The sequence below is a fragment of the Leopardus geoffroyi genome, chromosome C3, assembly GCF_018350155.1.
Source record: "Leopardus geoffroyi isolate Oge1 chromosome C3, O.geoffroyi_Oge1_pat1.0, whole genome shotgun sequence".
In the NCBI taxonomy this organism is placed as follows: Eukaryota; Metazoa; Chordata; class Mammalia; order Carnivora; family Felidae; genus Leopardus; species Leopardus geoffroyi.
This window is the reverse complement of record NC_059338.1, coordinates 152,918,224-152,939,769: the sequence shown is the minus strand read 5'-3', so window position 1 is coordinate 152,939,769 and position 21,546 is coordinate 152,918,224. Positions and strand designations below refer to the sequence as shown.

The window sequence follows — 21,546 nt, the reverse complement described above, 5'->3', positions numbered from 1 at the left end:
ACAATTTAGTCTTCCTTTGAATTTAATGAACACTCAAAAAATTATATGCCAGGAATTTTGTATACTGTTCCTTTATTTGGATTTGTCTAATGTTTTCTCGTGATTCGATTCAGGGTATAGAAGCCAGTTATAACATTTTACCAATGCCTTTATTAACTACTGAGTTAAATAAATTCTTTGACACATGTACACTTTATTATCAGTGTAGAGCCCTAATTGTAAAGCTATAAAGTTATTTTTCATGAGTTCTGCAGATGCCCAGAAGATTGGCTGACAGAGCCAAGTAAGCTATCTTCGTTGGAAGACACCTCACAGGTGATTTAATCCCAGCACGTCTTTTCTTGGCTCCAGAAATGAAACCTAAACAACAGAACCTTACCTCTGCTTTGTCTAGTTTCCCTCTCTATAATTTTGTGCTTTTGGTTTGCTTATTCCCAAGAAGCAAGTCTCTCCATGGGTGGGAGCAATAACTAAGAATTTGTTTGCTGACCATTTGGTGACCTTTTGTGTACGGATGTTAGAGATCTACTCTGATGGGCCAGAGATGAAAAGAGGATTTGTTTTTTGAGCTCAGACTAATTCAGAATTTTGTACAATGGGAACAAGAGCTCTTTGATATCTGAATTGGTCAATGTTTTACCTTACTATTGTTGTCTCTGGAGCTAGGACTCAAACTGCAGATCTAAAGCACTATGCTCTCCATCTGTTGTTGTAGCAATGTGCCTGAACTGACAAAGGCCTTTACTTCTCCTAAAGTGCATAATATTCTCCTGTATCTGAAAGGTATTAATAGATTAGATTATAAAGTATCTTCAAGGAGGTCTGTTGGGCCTCGTACATATAAAATATAAAATGAATGTTCCTATAATTCTCTGAAAATGCTTTCAACGTTTACTATAATGCTTTAGATGCACCATACTAAAAAAAAAATCTTAGAGAAACTAACGCAGAAACATTTCAGGAATCCATATTACATAACTAAGGCATATCTTTGTTAAATGAGACAAGTTTAATAATTTTAAGTTTAATTTTATTTTTTAACCTTTTTTTTTTTATTTGAGAGAGAGCGCATGCGAGAGTGGGGAAGGGGCAGAGGGAGAATCTCAAGCAGGATCCATGCGGGGCTCAATCCCACAATCCTAGGATTATGCCGTGAGCCAAAATCAAGACTTGGATGCTTGGTTTAAATTTTAAATATGTCTTTTTATCTATTAGTGTTAATTACAATACAAGTGTACATTACTGTACTTGGGCTTGTTTTTCCCTATACTTATTCAGGCTTACTAAGCCAATATGCTAACATACTTCTCATAACATTTTTTATTGCCATATAAGACACATAACATAAAATGTATTCTTTCAACCATTTTTATGTGTACATTTAAGTGGCACTAACTACATTCACAATGTTGCCTAATCATCACCACCATCTACCTCCAGAACTTTCTCATTATCACAGTCCTATGTAAATTTTAAGTTATGAAAAACATTATAAATTTATGTACAACTAAACCTGAACCATGATTTGGACAAACTTTTTATTTCCCCAATACTTCTGTTTTGTAGCATGACAGCAGCTGGAAGATAACTTCTAAGCTCTTTAGGCAACTTGAAACCTTGGACTGAGTGAATTAATAGAAAATCACTACACATGCAGATAATTACTCAGTAAAATAAAATCTGAAATGATGATCAGTCAGCATCACTTTTAAGTTTGTGTGCTTTTGTTTGTTTTTATAGGATATAACAAGAAAGGACCTTGGGGTCATGTTAATGAATGTGTATATGGGGCCAATTGGAGTTGTATAGGGATGGACATGGCTGAAGACAATGGTGTCATGTGTGCTCACAAACTGAGTTTGAGAAGTCCGTGAGTATGGAAGACAATTCTCAATTATCCACTCTGAGTTTTCTTGGTAAAAAAGAAATTTGTTTGGTAGTAAGTTATATTCGATAAGCTGTTGAAGCTACTGTAGAAGCAATACTGCAGAAATACAATTTGAGGTATGCTTCTCTCTTAAGGACAGTTTTCTCACAAAGCACAGTCTTGGGCTTTTTGGTGTCTAGAACACTTTTCACAACTGGGTCTTAGTAAGACTCCACATATCTTTGCTTATGTGGGTTTGAACTAGTAATAGTTACCATAGTAAAAGCAAATACTATTTTTTTAAGACTTACTGAATTGAAGATCATGTTAACATGCATACCACCTAAGATGTTAGTGTCACTTTGAAAAGTGATTTTATGAACTCCCTGAGACAGAACTGCTTCTTTAAGGTTGTGCTTATTTTTTTGTTGTCCTTGCCTGAGGGCACAGAAAAAAAGTGTTTAATGTCCAACAATTTACTACATATGTTTACTTCTTAGGCATTTTATGAATTCAGGTCTTTAATCGATTTTATTTTTGTGTATGGTGTAAGAAAATGATCCAGTTTCATTCTTTTACATGCAGTTCTCCAATTTTCCCAATAACACTTATCAAACAGACTGTCCTTTCCCCATTATATATTCTACCTCGAGCTTTGTCCTTCTTTCTCAAGATGGCTTTGGCCATTTGTGGTCTTTTGTGGTTCATACAAATTTTAGGATTATTTGTTCTAGCTCTGTGAAAGTGCCCTTGGTATTTTGATAGGGATTGCACTGAATCTATAGATTGCTTTTAATAGTATGGACATTTTAACAATACTAACTTTTCCAAACCATAAGCAGGGTACATCTTTCCATTTGCTTGTGTCATCTTTAATTTCTTTCATCAACGTCATATAGTTTTCAGAGTACAGGTCTTTCACCTCTGTGGTTAAGTTTACTCCAAGATATTTTACTCTTTTTGATTCAATTGTAAATGGAATTTTCTTAATTCCTCTGACGGTTCATTATTAGTATACAGAAATGCAACAGATTTCCATATATTAGTTTTAATCCTGCAACTTTAATGAATTTATTGATTTAAAAAAATTTTTTTTAATGTTTATTTATTTTTGAGAGAGACAGAGACAGAATGTGAATGGGTTAGGGGCAGAGAGAGAGGGAGACACAGAATCCGAAGCAGGCTTCAGGCTCTGAGCTGTCAGCACAGAGCGCGACGTGGTGCTTGAACTCACGAACTGTGACATCGTGACCTGAGCCAAAGTCGGATGCTCAACCGACTGAGCCACCAGGGGCCCCAGAATTTATTTTTGTTTCTAGTGGCATCTTTAGGATTTTCTATCACATCATCTACAAATAGTAACAGTTTTGTTTTACTTCTTACCAATTTGGATGCCTTTTATTTTTAGATTTAATTGTTCTGGCTAGGACTTCAGTACTATGTTGAATAAAAGTGGTAAGAGTTGACATCCTCCTTGTCTTGTTGCTGATCTTAGAGGAAAAGCTTTCAGCTTTTCACCATTGAGTAGATTAGGTGTGACTTTGTCATACACAGACTTTATTATGTTGGTATGTCTCTATACCCACTTTCTTGAGATTTTTTATCAAAAACAGATGAATTGTGTCCAATGTTTTTTCTATTATCTATTAAGTTTTTTCTATTATCTATTACCTATTAAAATCATAAATCTATTATGATTTTTATCCTTCGTTTGGTTAATGGAGTGTATCACATTGATTGATCTGTGGATGGTGAACCATCCTTGCATCCCTGGAATAAATCCCATTTGATCCCTGTGTATGATCCTTTTAATGTATTTTGAATTCAGTTTGTTAATATTTTGATGAGGGTTTTGGTGTCTATGTTCATCACGGACACTGACCTGTGATTTCCTTCTTTTGTAGTGTCTTTGGTTGTGGTATCAGAGCAATGCTGGCCTTACAGAATTAATCTCAAAGCATTCCTTCTTCTTCAATTTTTGAAACAGTCTGAAGATAGGTATTAACTTTTCTTTAAAAGTGAGGTAGAATTCACCTGTGAAGCCATCTGGTCCCAGACATTTGTTTGTGAGGGGGGTTTTTGATTACCAATTCAATTTCATTACTAGTAATAGGTCTGTTCAGGTTTTCTAGTTTTTCCTAATTCAGTCTTGGATGATTGCAGGTTTCTAGAATTTAAAAAAAATTTTTTTTTAATGTTTATTTATTTTTGAGAGAGAGAGAGACAGAGAGAGACAGAATGCAAGCAGGGGAGGGGCAGAGAGAGGACACGCAGAATCTGAAGCAGGCTCCAGGCTCCGAGCTGTGAGCACAGAGCCCGATGCAGGGCTCGAACCCACAGACCGTGACATCATGGCCTGAGCTGAAGTCGGACACTCAACCAACTGAGCCACCCAGGCACTTCAACATGTTTCTAGAATTTATCTATTTCTACTAGGTTGTCCAGTTATTGGCATATAATTATTTGTAGTAGTCTCTCATAATCCCTTGTAAAATTTTTGTGGTATTAGTTATAGCTTCTCTTTTATTATGGATTTGATTTGGACTCTTAATGAGTCTAGCTAAAGATTTATCTTTTTTTTTTTTTTTTTTAAAGTGTCCAAAGAGGGGCGCCTGGGTGGCGCAGTCGGTTAAGCGTCCGACTTCAGCCAGGTCACGATCTCGCGGTCCGTGAGTTCGAGCCCCGCGTCGGGCTCTGGGCTGATGGCTCAGAGCCTGGAGCCTGTTTCCGATTCTGTGTCTCCCTCTCTCTCTGCCCCTCCCCCGTTCATGCTCTGTCTCTCTCTGTCCCAAAAATAAATAAACGTTGAAAAAAAAAAAATTTAAAGTGTCCAAAGAACCAGCTCTGTTTCATTGATTTTTTTTTTTTTTTTTTTTGGTCTGTTTCAATTATTTCTGGTCTGATCCTTATCCCTTTCACTAACTTTGTGCTTTGCTTTTCTCTTTCTAGTTCCTTTAGGTGTAGGTTAGATTGTTTGAGATTATCCTTGTATTCTGAGGCTGGCCTATGTTGCTATAAATTTCCCTCTTAAAACTGTTTTTATTGTGTGCCATAGACTTTGGAATGTTGTATTTCCATTTTCATTTGTCTCAAAGTATATTTTTTTTAATTTTCTCTTTGCTTTCTTTATGGACTCAGTTGTTTAGGAGCATGTTGTTTAGCCTCCACGTGTTTGTCTATTCCAATTCTTTTTCCTTGTAATTGAGTTCTAGTTTTGTACTATTGTGGTAAGAAAAGATGCTTGATACAACTTCAGTCTTCTTACCTTTACTGAGATTTGTTTTGTGGCCTAACACATGATCTGTCCTAAAGAATGTCTTAGAGGGGCGCCTGGGTGGCGCAGTCGGTTAAGCGTCCGACTTCAGCCAGGTCACGATCTCGCGGTCCGTGAGTTCGAGCCCCGCGTCAGGGTCTGGGCTGATGGCTCAGGGCCTGGAGCCGGTTTCCGATTCTGTGTCTCCCTCTCTCTGCCCCTCCCCCGTTCATGCTCTGTCTCTCTCTGTCCCAAAAATAAATAAACGTTGAGAAAAAAAAAAAAAAAAAAAAGAATGTCTTAGAGAATACTCCACATGCACTTGAAAAGAACACATATTCTGCTGGTTTTGGATGGAATGTTCTGTACATATCTGTTAAGTCCATCTGGCCCAGTGTGTCACTGAAGGCCACTGTTTCCTTTCTGATTTTCTATCTAAACGATTTATCCATTGATGTAAGTAGGGTGTTAAAGTAAATCCCCTAGTATTATTATTTCTCCTTTTGTCTGTAAATATTTGCTTTACATATTTAGGTGCTCATATACTGAGTGCACAGATACTTTCAACTATTATGTGCCCTTATTGAATTGATCCCTTTATTATTATCCAGTTAGCCTGTCTCTTGTTATAGTCTTTATTTTTAAGACTATTGTGCCTCACATAAAAGGGACAAAAAGTAAAAATTTTTAAAAATATAATTAAAACAAAGTTTATTTTGCCTGAAATAAGTACTGCTACCTGGCTTTTTTTCTTCTTCATTTCCATTTGCATAGAATATCTTCCATTCCTTCACTTTCAGTCTGTATGTGTCTTTTTGTCTTCTGGTCTGACATGAGTCATTACCGGCAGCATATTAATGAGTCTTAATTTAGTTTTTTAATCCATTCACCCTTTGTCTTTTGATTGGAGCATTTAGTCCATTTACATTTAATTATTGATAGGTATGCACTTATTGCCATTTTGTTCATTGTTTTCTAGTTGTGTTTTAGTTCTTCTTGTTCCATTCCTCTTCTCTTGTTCTCCTCCCTTGTGATTTGATGACTTTCTTTAGTGTTATATTTGGATTCTTTTCTCTTTATTTTTTACATATCTATTACAGGGTTTTGAATTCTGGTTACCATGAGTTTCATATATAATACCCTACATAGATAGCATTCTATTTTAAGTTAATCATTACTGAAATCTGAACATATTCTAAAAGTGCCATATTTTTACTCCCCCGACATGTTTTATCTTTCTTTTGCATACCCCTTAACTAATTATTGTAGATATCACTGATTTTACTTTTGTTTTTTAACCTACATATAAACTTCAAAAGCAATTAATCCACTATCTTCACTATGTATTTACCTTGATCAGGAAGATTTATACTTTTTATATTTTTTTTGCTACTAATTAATATCCTTTCTTTTCAGCTTAAAGAAGTCTCTTTTATAAGGCCTGTTTAATGGTGATGAACTCCTTTAGTTTGGGACACTCTCTCTCCTTTAATTCTGAATGATAACTTTGCTGGGAAGAGTGCTCTTGATTTTAGGTTTTTTTTCCCCTTTCATCACTTTGAATATATCATGCCACTCTTCTGGCCTGCAAAGTTTCTGCTGAAAAATCAGCTCAGAGCCTTATGGGGCTTTCCTTGTATACAATTAGTTGCTTTTCTTTTGCTGCTTTTAGATTTTATCTTTATTTTTTGCCATTCTAATTATGTGGCTTGATATGGACCTCTTTGGGTTCATGTTGTTTGGAACTCTCTGTGCTTCCTGTACCTGGATATCCGTTTCCCTCCCCCAGTTAGGAGAGTACTCAGCCATTACTTATTCAAGTAAAATTTCTGCCCTTTTGTCTACTTCTTCCGGACTCCCATAATGCCAGTGATAGTATGCATGATGTTGTCCCAAAGGGCCCTTAATCTATTTCTAATTGTAAAAATTCATTTTTCTTTTTCCTGTTTCATTTGGGTAACTTCCACCACTCTGTCTTCCAGTCACGGATCCAGTCAGTGATTCCAGTCACTGATTCTTCTGTATCATCTAATCTCCTGGCTCTGAAGCCCAGCTGTAATTGTTCTAGGTACACTGGTGGTGGGGCTGCCCCCAAAGGGCAGAAGCTGATGGGTGGGGGGCAGTCCTGGCTGAGGCTGCCCACAGGATGTGGTGGAGTTGCATCTGCTTAGGGTGGGATCAAGGCCACCAGCCATTCAGCAGGGTGGGAGCCATTTTGGAATGGTGCCTGCCGAGGTGGGTAGGTCGCACAAAGGTGGTTTGCAGGGAACACCGGGGTGGCATGAGTGTTGCAAGACAGACAAGGTGTCAGACCCGGCATCCATCAACACTTCTATTCCCAGAGAAAGTTACTAATAGCACTGCCCCTCTGGCACACTCTAAAATCAGTCAATAAATCTCCCTCATATGTGGCCCAGGTGCTTTTCAAACTGTTGCCTTCTTGTTTAGTCTCAGAGTGAGTAAGTTTCTGCATAGGCCCTTTAAGAGTACAGTCTTGGGGTACCTGGGTGGCTCAGTCAGCTAAGCGCCCAACTTTGGCTCAGGTCATGATCTTATGGTTTGTGGTTGGACACCCACGTTGGACTCTGCTGACAGCTCAGGGCCTGGAGCCTGCTTCAGATTCTGTGTCTCCCTCTCTCTCTGCCCCTCCCCTGTTCACGCACTTTCTCTCCCTCTCAAAAATAAAAATAAACATTAAGAAAAAAAAAAAAAGGAGAAAGCAGGCAAAAACCTCTTTGATCTTGCCCGCAGCAATTTCTTACTCAACATGTCTCTGGAGGCAAGGGAAACGAAAGCAAAAATGAACTACTGGGACCTCATCAAAATAAAAAGCTTCTGCACGGCAAAGGAAACAATCAGCAAAACTAAAAGGCAACTGATGGAATGGGAGAAGATAACTGCAAAAGACATATCAGATAAAGGGTTAGTATCCAAAATCTACAAAGAACTTATCAAACTCAACACCCATAAAACAAGTAATCCAGTGAAGAAATGGGCAAAAGACATAAATAGACACTTCCAGAGGGCCAACCGACACATGAAAAAAGGCTCCACATACCTCATCATCAGGGAAATACAAATCAAAACCACAATGAGATACCACCTTACGCCTGTCAGAATGGCTAACATTAACTCAGGGAACAACAGAGGTTGGCGAGGATGCGGAGAAAGAGGATCTCTTTTGCATTGTTGGTGGGATGCAAGCTGGTGCAGCCACTCTGGAAAACAGTATGGAGGGCCTTCAAAAAAACTAAAAATAGAACTACCCTACGACCCAGCAATTGCACTACTAGGCATTTATCCAAGGGATACAGGTGTGCTGTTTCGAAGGGACACATACACCCCCAAGTTTATAGCAGCACTATCGACAATAGCCAAAGTCTGGAAAGAGCCCAAATGTCCATCGATGGATGAATGGATAAAGAAGCTGTGGTCTATATATACAATGGAGTATTACTCAGCAATCAAAAAGAATGAAATCTTGCCACTTGCAACTACGTGGATGGAACTGGAGAGTATTATGCTAAGTGAAATTAGTCAGGGAAAAACATAATCATATGACTTCACTCATATGAGGACTTTAAGATACAAAACAGATGAACATAAGGGAAGGGAAACAAAAATAATATAAAAACAGGGAGGGGGACAGAACAAGAGACTCATAAATATGGAGAACAAACTGAGGATTGCTGGAGGGGTTGTGGGAGGGGGGATGGGCTAAATGGGTAAGGGGCATTAAGGAATCTACTGAAATCATTGCTTCACTGTATACTAACTAATCTGGATGTAAATTTTAAAAAATAAAAAATAAAGTTAAATCAAAAAAAAAAAAAAAAAAAAGAATGCAGTCTTGGTTTCCCATAGCCCTCCAGCTCTTCCAGAATTAAGTCTCACTGGTTTTCAAAGCCATATGTTATGGGGCTCATCTTCCTGATACAGGTCCCCAGTGTGGCCTGAATCCTTCACTCCTCCATGCCTGTGATAACCCTCCTGCTGTGGGTCACTGCACTAGGGGTAAGGGTCTCAACAGTCTGCATCTCTGCCCTTTCTATGCGTCTCAATGTGGCTTCTTCTTGATCTTTAGCCATAAAAGAGCTCTTTGGTTAGTCTCAGGTCATTCTGAGCGAGAGTTGCTCTATATGTGGTTGTAGCCTTCGTGTGTTCACAGAAGGAGGTATGCTCAGGATTCTCCTACTCTACTGTCTTGATCCTCCCATGATTATCTTTTTTTGCTGATCCAAATTATCCCCAATTTTGCCTGTAACATTTCTCTATCATTCTTTGAACATCTTCTTAATTTCCTGATGTCTCAGAAAATATAACATTCTAGGTTCATCTTGTATTTTCCCTGTCCCAGGCTGGAGCCAGTCATCTCTCCAAGGAGTTCTGGTTCCTTTCAATGTAAAATGACATTTAGAAACCATGATCTGGGCACTAGGTTTGTTCATCACTATTAGGTTTGTTCATCACTATTCCAAAGCAGGCCCTTTCAATGGACTGATTTGGAATACATGCGCGCGCGCGCGCACACACACACACACACACACTCTGTCATCTCTATTTTTACCCAACTCTTGACTCACTCTGTCGTCTCCTTTTTTACCTTAATTTACCCATATGTATGTATGTATATAAGTGTCTGTGTGTGTGAGCGAGAGAGACAGAGAGGAAGAAAGGCAGAGAAAAAGACGGGGAGAGGGAAAGAGGAAGTACCATGATCTCACACCAATACATCCATTTGCTATCCAATACCATAGGGTTCACTTTAGTTTTCTCTTTCTCTATTTGTAACTCCCTTCTCTAACAAAGAGAAATCTAGCTTCCGTTAACCTTTATTTATTTATTTGATCAATCACCCATATGTCACCTTCCCCATCCCGCCTTGACCTCCACACCCTATGAAGCCCAACATGCGGGAACCCCCCACCCTGCTCCAGCTCCATGCCAGGCTGCCCCTCCAAGTTGTCCCCCTTATGTTCCTGGGGACGACCACTACTACCCTAACACCTAACTTGCTCTGTGCTGCCTAAAGGCCTTAGGACTGAATACTTTAGGGGAAGAAAGGAAGAGGATTTCAAATGACTAACTCCCACAAAGGTAAAACTATAACTTTAGGGTTACATAAAGGTGGAGCAGAAACTCACTAACCAAACTGTCAAAATGAACATAACTGGTAATGGCACCAATTACTATCATGATGCTATGAGGAGGCCATGGCATCAGTTCTGGGTGTTTCTGCCAAAATAGCATCCCTGAACCTCATCATGAGAAAACAGACAAGCCCACACATGAGAACTAAGACAGGCTAAAGAGCTACCCACATTAAAGAAAGCTAAGGCATTATGATAATGAAATCCAACACATAGTCCTAGATTGAATGCTGTATCAGGAAAAGTATAGCTATAAAAGAAATTAATGGGACAACTGAGAAATCTACATATGGATTATAGATTAGAAAAAAATACTGTATCTGTGTTATTCTTCCTGATTTTGATAATGATACCACGGTTGTATGAAATAATGTCCTCACTCTTAAGAAATACACATTGCAACATTTAGGCATAAACATCCATGATGTCTGCAACTTATAAAAGGTTCAGGAAAAAAAGGTCATGTATAAATACACACACATATTATCACCTAATATAAAGAGAATACATGCAACAATAAAACAGGGAACAAAACCTTACTTGTGGAATCTGCGTAGAGTATACAGGAGTTCCTTTCACTATTAGTGCAACTGTCCTGAAAGTCTGATATAATTTCAAATAAAACATTACTAAAAATAGGAGTTGTCTTTAAGTTTATGGATTTTCTTTTATTATTTGCTTTACCTACTCTCTGTTTTTCCCTATCTTCTAATTGTCTAAAGTACACATATTTATGAATAGCAATATCCTTTTGCTTAAAAGAATCACAGTATCAAGGTGCATTGGTGGCTCAGTTAAGTGTCCAACTCCTGATTTCAGCTCATGTCATGATCTCGTGGTCGTGAGCTTCGGGCTCCGTGGTAGGCGTGGAACCTGTTTAATACTCTCTCTCTCCCCCCTCTCCCCTGCTTGCAAGCCTGTGTGTACACATGCTCTCTCTCAAAACAATTTAAAAAAATAATCACAGTATTTTCCCTTATAATTTTTTAAAAAACATAAATCTTTTCTTTTTTTATTCTTTAAAAAAATTTTATTTACTTTTGAGAGAGAGACACACACAGAGGCATGAGTGGAAGAGGGGCAGAGAGAGAGAGAGGGAGACACACAATCCAAAGCAGGCTCCAGGCTCTGAGTTGTCAGCACAGAGCTCGACACAGGGCTCGAACTCACAGACCACAAGATCATGACCTGAGCTGAAGCTGGATGCTTAACCAACTGAGCCACCCAGGAGCCCCGACATAAATCTTTTCAATGAGCTAATTGACAGAACTAAATTCTAGAAAACAAAAAGTACCAACAAGGTATTTGCTATTAGATATCTTCATTTTTTTTTAACTAAGTCCATGTTTTTTAGTGATCTACTCAAATACAGCAATCCTTATATGATGTGAATTTTAAAAGCCTAAGTAACCTATAAACATTAACTTATTTTTTTTTTTGTCTCTAAATAAGCTTGTTATTGCTAACATTTACAGAAAAATCTCCCAAAATTGTGACTCTTCTTGAACTCTGAATACACATCAAGGGTGTCAGTAAAACCGACTCAGTGAACAAAATGTGTCACACAACTTTCACTTACTATTTCCAAATCAACAATACTTAAGGTGAATAATAAAACAGTTCATGTAGATAAAATTTTACAAATGTAATACTTAACTCACTTAATTTTTCATGACACTAACTTGTAAAGTCTTAGCAATGTTTCACTTTCTCCAGTCTGAATCTTTCTTTTTGCTCCATCTAAGAACAGTGTCCATGTTCATTCTGGTTCAAGTAATTCTGTCCCCCTGAACTCTAATTACTACTTTTCTTGACTGGTCATACTTTTGCCTGGCCCAATCATTTTTTTCCTTTGAATCTTTTCCCAAACCGACTATGGCAATTCTTCTTAACTGGCTAACATTAGTGTTTCATCAATTATATTTGGAAAACCAATAAAAATTAACAAAATATAAAATTACTGTTAAATTTTCATAGTTTTAATCCCTACTTATTTAACTATTTATTTATTTGCAAGGCAGTGTACTAGGATTTATAAGGAGTTCAATATATTAAAGACAGAGTTTTGCCCTTGAAGATTTTATAAATCTTGGTAGGATGTAAGTGAATAAAATGAAAACAAGGTTTAATATCTCAAGTATTTTCTTATGTCCCAATTATATTGACTAAATTGGGAATATTACAAAAATCTCAATCAAACATATTTTGAATACGTTAGGCTCAAATTACAGAAGTTGCAGAAATACAGAGTCCTACTAAAGTTATTACATTGCCATTTTATTTAAGATACACATCACAATTCTTCCAAACCTTACCTGATAAGGCTGAAATTTTCAGATATCCATCAAGGCTGGGTAAAATGTCTTTATAATAGGGCTGAATTACATGTTTGCAGATGTAAACGGACCATTCTTCTAGGGCATTCAGGCCTACTTCTGCCAGTGGGGGATAGCTCAGGCCCAGTTTAAAAGCCATCTACATATCAATACAAACAAGGTAAACAAATACAGGGAATTTAACATTTAAAGAAAAAAACACCAATAGTTGTGGTTTCTAGTGAATAAGCCTTTCTACTGACAGATACTGCTGGAGGTAAGTAGGGGCATCCAAGGTCATTCCTGGGAAAAGGAGCACCACCAGTCTATGTAGCTGGTGTTCTGCAAACTTTCAACACAAGGAAAGTTTAATCTTCACATCCACCTGTCAGGGAAGTTCTGAGAGGCCAAGCCAAGTGTCCCAAGTCCCAAGGCTACTAAGTGGCAGAAGCAGAACTTGAACCAGGGGTGTCTGATGGGTAAGCACCTGCTATAACTATAGTGGCAAGACCTTGACAGTTCCATGTTTTCTAGAAAACATAACATTATGTGGGAAAAAAATGGATTTGCTTAAGACAATGTATTTACCTGCAATGCAGGAACATAGGCTCTAATATCAAGTTCAATGATGTCATGTGGCAGGGACAGAATAAAGGTCAAACAGGAGGCCAAAAGTTCATCTTTGTATTGCTTCATTTTAACTGAAACCTTAACAAAAAAGAAAAAGAAAAAGAAAAAGACGGAGCTGTGTACCTGAATAGAGCCTATAATCTGAGAATCAACTAAAAAATATTTACCCTTATTCTCAAACACAAAAATTGATCACACAGCTTTTATATGACATGGCTACTGTCATTTACAAAGTAAGCACTGATCTCCAGGAAAAATTCATCTGTTGAAGTACTTAATTCTCATTATACGGAGAGCTAAAGAATCCATTAGTTTTGAGTTGACATCATACAAACTATTTAATGAAAACTCAAGGGACTTTTGAAATACAATGATTTCCTCTGTTAGTGCTTCCTAATCCCTTAATCCCAATCTGGATTAAGCAAACCAATTTTTAAGTCATTAGATAATTTATGGTCACTAAGACTTTTTCATCAACACACTTTCATTTTTAAATAGCCCATGAAAACATTGGATAAATCATTTAAAAATTACCTCTTTACCAAATTTTGCAAACAAAGCAAAGCAAGAATACTTTTCTGGGTCCTCAGGAGACTGTGTCTGACTCTTTAGTCCAACTCCCTGTTGAATAAAGCAGTAAATTAGTAAAGTGAACAACATCATGTAATTCTGTGTCCTAATCTAGCAGTTCCCAGTCTTACTTCTTTTTTTTTTTTTTTAATGTTTATTTATTTTTGAGAGAGAGGGAGAAAGAGAGAGAGCACAAGCCAGGGAGGGGCAGAGAGGGAGACACAGAATCAGAACCAGGCTCCAGGCTCTGAGCTGTCAGCACATGGCTCAACGCAGGGCTCAAACTCATGAACCATGAGATCATGACCTGAGCCCAAGTGGAACACTCAGCCGACTGAGCCACCCAGAGGCCCCTCAGTCTTACTTCTAAGGAGTGAATCCATTTTCACTTTGCCAACGTCTTGCGCGGAGGGGGAAAAAAACCCAGCTCTGATAACACTTTAGGCAGAGGCCAGAGAGAAACAAAACATTAAGGTAATAGGTGAATGACTAGTCAAAAGCCAGAGGCCTGGGTAAGTCCACTTCCCCTTTCCCTTTCCTGTCTTCCAGTACATACACCTACGAACCGAGAGACCCTGCCCACCCCGTGATCAACCGATTGGACTGCTTGGGATAAACTGGAGCATTAGGTGCACTAACCTAGTTATTCTCCAATGTCACTAGTCACCAGATCACCGGGGTGGTCTACTAGCACAGACTGTGCGGCCATGCCCCCAGAGTTTCTGATTAGCTAAGTCTGGAGAGGGCACAGATTTCTCAGGTAATGCTGATGCTGCTGGTCCTAGGACCACACTTGGAGAACCTCTGGTCATCTAACCTTATCAGCCAGATGCTTGTAAAGCAGAGCAGAAAATACCATTAACTTTTTTTACAGTGTCATCCAATTGCCACTCACACTATTTTTAAAAGCACAGAAAATGAGACTTTAAAACTGCAATATACTATACTATTTTATAATGCACTTATACACACTCATGCAACCTAAAAAACACAGGAATATTCAATGTCCGCACAAAAAAACACTCACCTTAAAATATTTTATTTTCTTGGCATTTCTCACAGCAACAGAAAGCAATTTGTAAAAACCACTGATGAGAGGCAACCGTGTAGACTGCAAAATTAATTCATATGCAAACGAATATACCCATGGCTCAAAAAATTCTACATGTTTCTCAGGAAGAATCTCTCTGTAAAAACAAATTAAAAGCTTAATGCAGAAGTTTTTATCATATAATATTTTTATTCTGCTTCAAAATTATAAGGGATATAATCAAAAAGGTATATGATTCCATTATGTAAATATTTTCATGTTCCTCTTTTCCCGAGGATATCTTTTTTTTTAAGTTTATTTATTTATTTTGAGAGAGACAGAGAGAGAGCATGTGCACAAGCAAGCACAGAGTAGGGGCAGCAAGAGAGGGAGAGAGAATCCCAAGCAGGCTCCACGCTTTTAGTGCACAGCCCAGCATGGGGCTTGATCCCAGGAACCATGAGATCATGACCTGAGCCCAAATCAAATGTCAGATGCTTAACTGACTGAGCCACCCAGACACCCCTCCCTACCTGAGGATCTTTTAAACAGAAAACGACGATAATTCTAAGCTGGTACATTTAGATATGAAGATTCATATGAGCAATTTTAGATTTTAAGTCTTTTACTTTTTCATCTCATACAACCATAGAAGTGTTTTTCCTATATTATAGCCAATAGCTGGTTATTTCCACCGTTAAATAATTAGAATTTTTTTAAATACCTGCAAATTTCCACCAGGTTAATGAAAGCTGAAAAATCTTTGGGTTTAGCAGGATGCAAGTTAGCAGCTGGATCGGAGGTCGGGATCACCCAAACACCAGTAGCTTCGTTTTCATCCTTGAAAGTAGATGTATCCAAAGACTTTATCAAAGTGAGAAAGGCATTTATGGGTCCTCAATTACAAGTAATACAATTTAATAAAGTTTACAATTTAATAAAGGTGACAAAGCTCAAAAACATTGAAGAAAAAGACAAAGGAAGTGACAAAGTGAAGTGATAAAAGAATAGTACAAATACAAAAATATGAAGAGGGAGGGCTATACCTTCTTGAAGGAACTAGCAATGATGCCTTGACAGAGGTACAAGTTCAGAACATTAGAACGTGTCCATAAGGACTTTGAGGTTTCAAACTGAGAAACAGGAATCATTAATAGTATTAAGTAACAGTAACTCACTATGAACAGACTATGTGTCATCAAACTCAGGTGGAAATGTAAAACAAGCAGTTAGAAATACACACTGGAAGCTATAAAGGAGGATTAGGGTGGATTCTAGGTTTACATGGGAAATGGTCGCAGAGGTGACCACTGCCCTGCTGGAGGTGAAGTAAAAAGGGCAGGAAACAGAAGAGAGAAAACGAGAAGAGAAAGGAAGTACAAGGGAAGCCACTGAAGACAACAAAAGTGACAAAGATGCAAGTCCTATAAAGCAGGTTTGTTGGGAGGACATAGTTCTAGAAGTCCCTGTTGGCAAGTTTTTCAATGAAATTATTTTAGACACACGCAAAGCATGAAAAATACTGCTGTTCCCATCAACCAGCATAAAAAACAGAACAATGCAAATGCAATACGGTTACTGCTTCCTTTATCTATCCTCTGCATAATCACTCCACTATCTTTTGTCTAACTTCATGGTATTACAATGCAAGTACGTATGCACTAACGAGCAGAATCTAGTCTCAGAAAAAAATCCCTGGGCTGAAAAGCAAATGAGTATTTTCCACTGGAACTCAAGTCCTTTGACACTAGTGTCATTCCCATCGTGCTTTCCTAAAACACACCCTCAGATAAGAGCACAGTGGCTTCTAGCTGGCAACCTTAAACCATGACTTATTTTTCACACAGGCCAGGAAATCTGAGTACAGGAAAAAGGGAGGGTGTATTTTCCTTTTCTCCCTATTGCCTATATTCTACTATCTCAAGAACACATTTAACCTTGAACCCAGAGTTCAGCATTTCCTTAGCTATAAACAAGAGGAATCCCAGGTTTCCCTATCCTACTATAGTAAGTCACCCCTACACAAAGTAAGATCTGACTCTTTACTATTGCTAAGAAATGAGTAACAAGCCTAGGAAACAAATTTTTTAAAATAAATGGTTTTGAAATATTAAACATATAAATTACTTTTTGAACAATCTAGAGATAACATTTTCTACACACTGAGCTATTCAGTTAGCAACGTATCAATGACACACATGAATGCTGCAGAAATCAATTTTCTACAATATTCTACAAATGTGCTATTTTCCCCTGGATGTTTACATACAAAGAGCTGCTATACAATGATGCAAAATTATTACTGACAAAAACTTCTAACCTCATGTCCCCCAACATTCTGTTTTTCTAGTGTAAGATCCAGTTTCTCAATAATCTTCAAAACTGATTTGACAAATTCATCATATAGCAAACGATTCAGACTTTGAAGGGAGGAATTCACAAAGAGAAATACTTCATCTGCTAAAAGAAAATCCTTTAAAATAAAGAAAATAAGCTTCAAAATTTTATGCAAAAAGGTAGCAGTATCCATATTAAATTACAATGTACATGTGTACTTGCATATTCAGATATTATAGCAACTTCTGCGTAAACTGGAGGAGATTTACCTGGAAGTTTTCAGGTGCAAAATGTAGACACTTTCCTAAATTATTAGGACAGTATCATTTCAGTCAGATAGGACTTAACCCATACATGTAACAGATACTTACTAAGTACAAAGTGGCAAATGAGAAGATTTAGGCCAATCCTCATCAAAGCATTTATCCCACCTAATGCATGTGTGTAAAAACACTTAGGTATATATACACACACACATATATTACATACACGTTTGTACAAATACACATGCACGTACATTTATATATATGCGTGTAAATAAGCATGCTTACACACACATCTGTATATACACACATACAAGCATACATACACGTGGATAAATGCACACCTATCCTCAGAATGGACTTAAAAATATAATTTATCATTTCTTTAAAAGTGAAACTATTCTGATGCACCTGGGTGGCTCAGTTGGTTGAGCATCTGACTCTTGGTCTCGGCTCAGGTCACGATCTCACAATTCATTGGTTCAAGCCCCATGTCAGCTCTGCCCTGGCAGACAAAGGCTGCTTGGGAATTCTCTCTCTCTCCATCTCTTTGCCTCTTCCCTGCTTTCTCTCTCTCTCTCTCTCTCTCTCTCAAAATAAATAAGTAAACATTTTTTTTAAGTGAAACTATTCTACTATTCCAAAAAATAGGCCAATGACTCTGCCTTTACTCAGGCAAATATTCTATGGAACTTAACCACAAAACATAGGAACACCTAACATCATATATAAAAAAGAAATATTGTAGGTAAAAGTACTAACACTGCTATACTATTTTACTTCAGTAAAGAAAACAACTAAAAACTCCTAAGATAGGAGAACAGAAATTATCTATGGACACAAATTGTTTTTCCTAGGGTATAATGCTTTGTCAAAGTCTATGCTGAAATGGTGGCCAGAACCTGGCTTAAAGGAGACATTAGAGAAACATCTATCAGAAACATTAAGCAGGAGGCATTATTCTAATCATAAATGACATAAAAAACCATATACCAATCGCCTTCACACTAGTCAGTGACATTTCTCTTCATCTTTTTTTTTAATCTTCATCTTTAACAAATAAAAAGAGAATAGCTCTTCTATGGTGATAATACTGTTATACTTTTGCTACCTAAGAGGCTGATCTGTCATGAAAAATAATTTAGCATCAAACATACTACACTGGCTACTCACAGATGAAATAAGGACTCAGCTATGGCAATTATTAAGTTTATATGAGTTCTATGATTTTGTTCCTGATACCACTTTAATTTTTTATTACATGAAGTACTTTAGCAATAAAACAACTGAATAGTTAGTAAAATATAATTCTGAAATTAGCAAGTCCTAAGGGTAAAAGTATGGAGACTAATAAAGAGGAATTAGAGTACTTTCATGGCTTTAAACGAGTCATTTTTACCATCATCTGGTCACAACTCAGAAGACTTCTAAAAAGATCCAAATAATCTTTATACGTGGGCACTTTCCATTTGCCAGTTCTAACTTCCCCTGATGCACGATAGTCTTCAGATTCAGACTCAGCACCCTGGGCAGGAAGACAACAAACCAATATTTACTGGTGGATTCACAAAATAAGCATGGCTGCCAGAATGTTCTGATTTTCAGAACTGCCTAAGCTAAAACATTCACTAGTCAGATACTAATTTGATTGAGGAAGATAGTATAGCATGAAAGCATAATAAGAAAGCAAGCTAAAAAAAAATAAAAAATCATGATTTTTCTAACTGGGACTAAAATAGCAATGAATTAAAAAATATCTCAAAACAATGCCCAAGGAATCTGCTAGGGGTCATTTGTCTCATTTTCCTACTCAGGTCCATCTCCCACCTCATCCTATTTCCTACAACTTCAAGCAACTAAGATATGTCTCCCATGGTACGCCTAAGCATTCTGTCTCAGAGTTTCAAGAGAAGCCACCCCCTTCTTGTAAAAATGTGTATATAACAGTAAAGTTACATTTAAGGATGTCCCATAACTCAGGAATTTATTCACCTGAAAAACTATAGAGGCATTATGTCCTACACTTTTCACAATGCAAGGCATGGCTTATAACTAAAAAGGCCATTTTTGTATATTTACAGACTAAAAATCCCAGCATCACTTCTAACTTTCAGTGACAAAAGACTAATTTTCAAAACATTAGATTCAGACTTTACCTTTTGAAGGATCACAGGCTTAGAACATATTCTGATTAAACCCTGATGCACTGAAAAAAACAAAATGAAAACAAAAATGAAGGAAACATCAAAAAGTACACCCAAACACTCAGTGAAAAGACAGCCACTATTTTACTAAACATAACCACACCTCTCAATTTTCCCTCTCAAGTCTACTAATATTTGCAGTGTAAAATTTTAGACCATTAAGATTCAGGAGCAAAAGGGAGAAAAAAAAGATTCAAAAAAAAAGGATGAAAAAGGAGATTTTGATCCACCAAAACATTAGTTCCCCAACAGGCATCAAAAGATACAAAAGATATCTACATCAAACAACATGCTAGGTATTCATCATTCATCATCATAAAAACAAGGGTGAGTTCCAAACTCACCCACAGTACTGATGCAATTCCAGAGAACTGGTCCTTTCCCCACCAAGGCTAGGAAAACTTTTACTATGGCTTTACAACACACCGACTGCATTTTCGGACTATATTGTGGGAAACTGTCTATCTGTGCCACAATGAGATGTTCCAGAACTGGAGTATACACCTCAGGAACCTAGCAGAAATGGAAAGCAAACTAAAAGTTAGAGGAGGAAATAAATAAATATAGGAATGATACAAATATCTAAAATAATTACAACTCAAGTAGACACATATTAGATAAATGAAAAACCTGGCTTATACCTAATCTACTAATAAGCTTAACACTGTGACTGCCTAAAAAAATCAAGAGTAAAACTGTCTGATACTTAAGGTGCAAACTACCCCAAGCAGCAATCTTAATCTTTTTATAAAAATGGAACAAATAACAAATAAGTTTTCCTGCTTTGGATAACAAAAAGCCAAGCTTCATGACAATAATTAACACAAAATACTAATTAAAAATGTCTTGATCACAACAGTGCCTATACTGAATGCATACAATTCCTATGACACCGTCGAATTATCTGAAGAACTGAGATCAACTAATTAAAATAGTGCTCAGTTTAATTAATTTCACTTACTGTATCAAGGTGAAGCAAAACACTTCCAACAGACTGGAGGAAACTTGGCATGTGGTAAATGTGGTCATCAACAGTGTCTGTCTGGGTGAGGAACAGCTGTTTGCACCGCTGAATGAGCTCTACATACATGAAGTCAACATCTTTTGCATTTATAACCTTGCAAGGCTTTCAGAAAGGTAAACAAAAGTCTATCAATCTCGTCAATGTCAAAATAATAAGATTTAAAGTATCATGTGAAGCCATGTGATTATAAACTGAATATCAACAAACTTTTTAATGGAGATGAAACACAGTTATAAAATATATCTCATAAAGATGCTTTTAAAAATAATCTGTTACTCTAAATATTTATTTATACACAAAACATCTATTGATTGTCGACTATCCTAGATATTGCTTAGATGGCAGCTACCAAAGACCAGTAAGATGTGGTCTCTGCACCGTGAGGCTGGTCACCTAGAAGGGGAGACTGAGAAGTAAACACAAAGCTGGAATTCACTACTACACCGTGCTGCACACTACATCCGGAGCCACCTGTGTCACTCACAAATCTGATAATGCTACTATCGAGCTTCAGATTTTTCAAAGGCTTCTTTGGACTTCAGGTCTAATCTAGCTTCCCTGAGGATCTGACTAGTTCATCTTTGTAGAGTCCCTCTCCCTTCATTCTTGACTATCACGCTCCAGCTACACTGTGAACATATCTAACCACAGTGAACAAGTTGAAGTTGGTCAGACCACAGTGTATAAAGTTGAAAATTCCATGTTCTTGGCGTGCCTGGGTGGCTCAGTCGGGATTGAGCACCTAACTCTCGATTTTGGCTCAGGTCACGATCCCACAGTGGTGGGATCGAGCCCTGAGTCAGGCTCTGCACTGGGCATAGAGCCTGCTTAACATTCTCTCTCTTTCTCCCTCTTCCCCTGCCCTGCTCACGCATGTGCAGGCATGCAAAACTCTCTCAAAAA

General features: G+C 37.5%; 1 protein-coding gene across 3 annotated transcripts in view; it reads right to left on the bottom strand.

Annotated features, from left to right (window-relative positions):
- PRKDC (protein kinase, DNA-activated, catalytic subunit) overlaps positions 1-21,546 on the bottom strand; it is a 213,285-nt gene that overhangs the window by 172,906 nt on the left and 18,833 nt on the right. For all 3 annotated transcript variants that reach the window (XM_045455381.1, XM_045455382.1, XM_045455383.1), the window contains 10 exons: positions 20,581-20,745; positions 19,964-20,132; positions 19,572-19,621; positions 18,815-18,940; positions 17,136-17,288; positions 15,540-15,655; positions 14,813-14,972; positions 13,750-13,836; positions 13,174-13,293; positions 12,586-12,745 (listed from right to left, as the gene is read on the bottom strand). In XM_045455381.1, the coding sequence (XP_045311337.1) occupies positions 12,586-12,745; positions 13,174-13,293; positions 13,750-13,836; positions 14,813-14,972; positions 15,540-15,655; positions 17,136-17,288; positions 18,815-18,940; positions 19,572-19,621; positions 19,964-20,132; positions 20,581-20,745 (1,306 nt within the window). The remainder of the gene's footprint in view (positions 1-12,585; positions 12,746-13,173; positions 13,294-13,749; positions 13,837-14,812; positions 14,973-15,539; positions 15,656-17,135; positions 17,289-18,814; positions 18,941-19,571; positions 19,622-19,963; positions 20,133-20,580; positions 20,746-21,546) is intronic.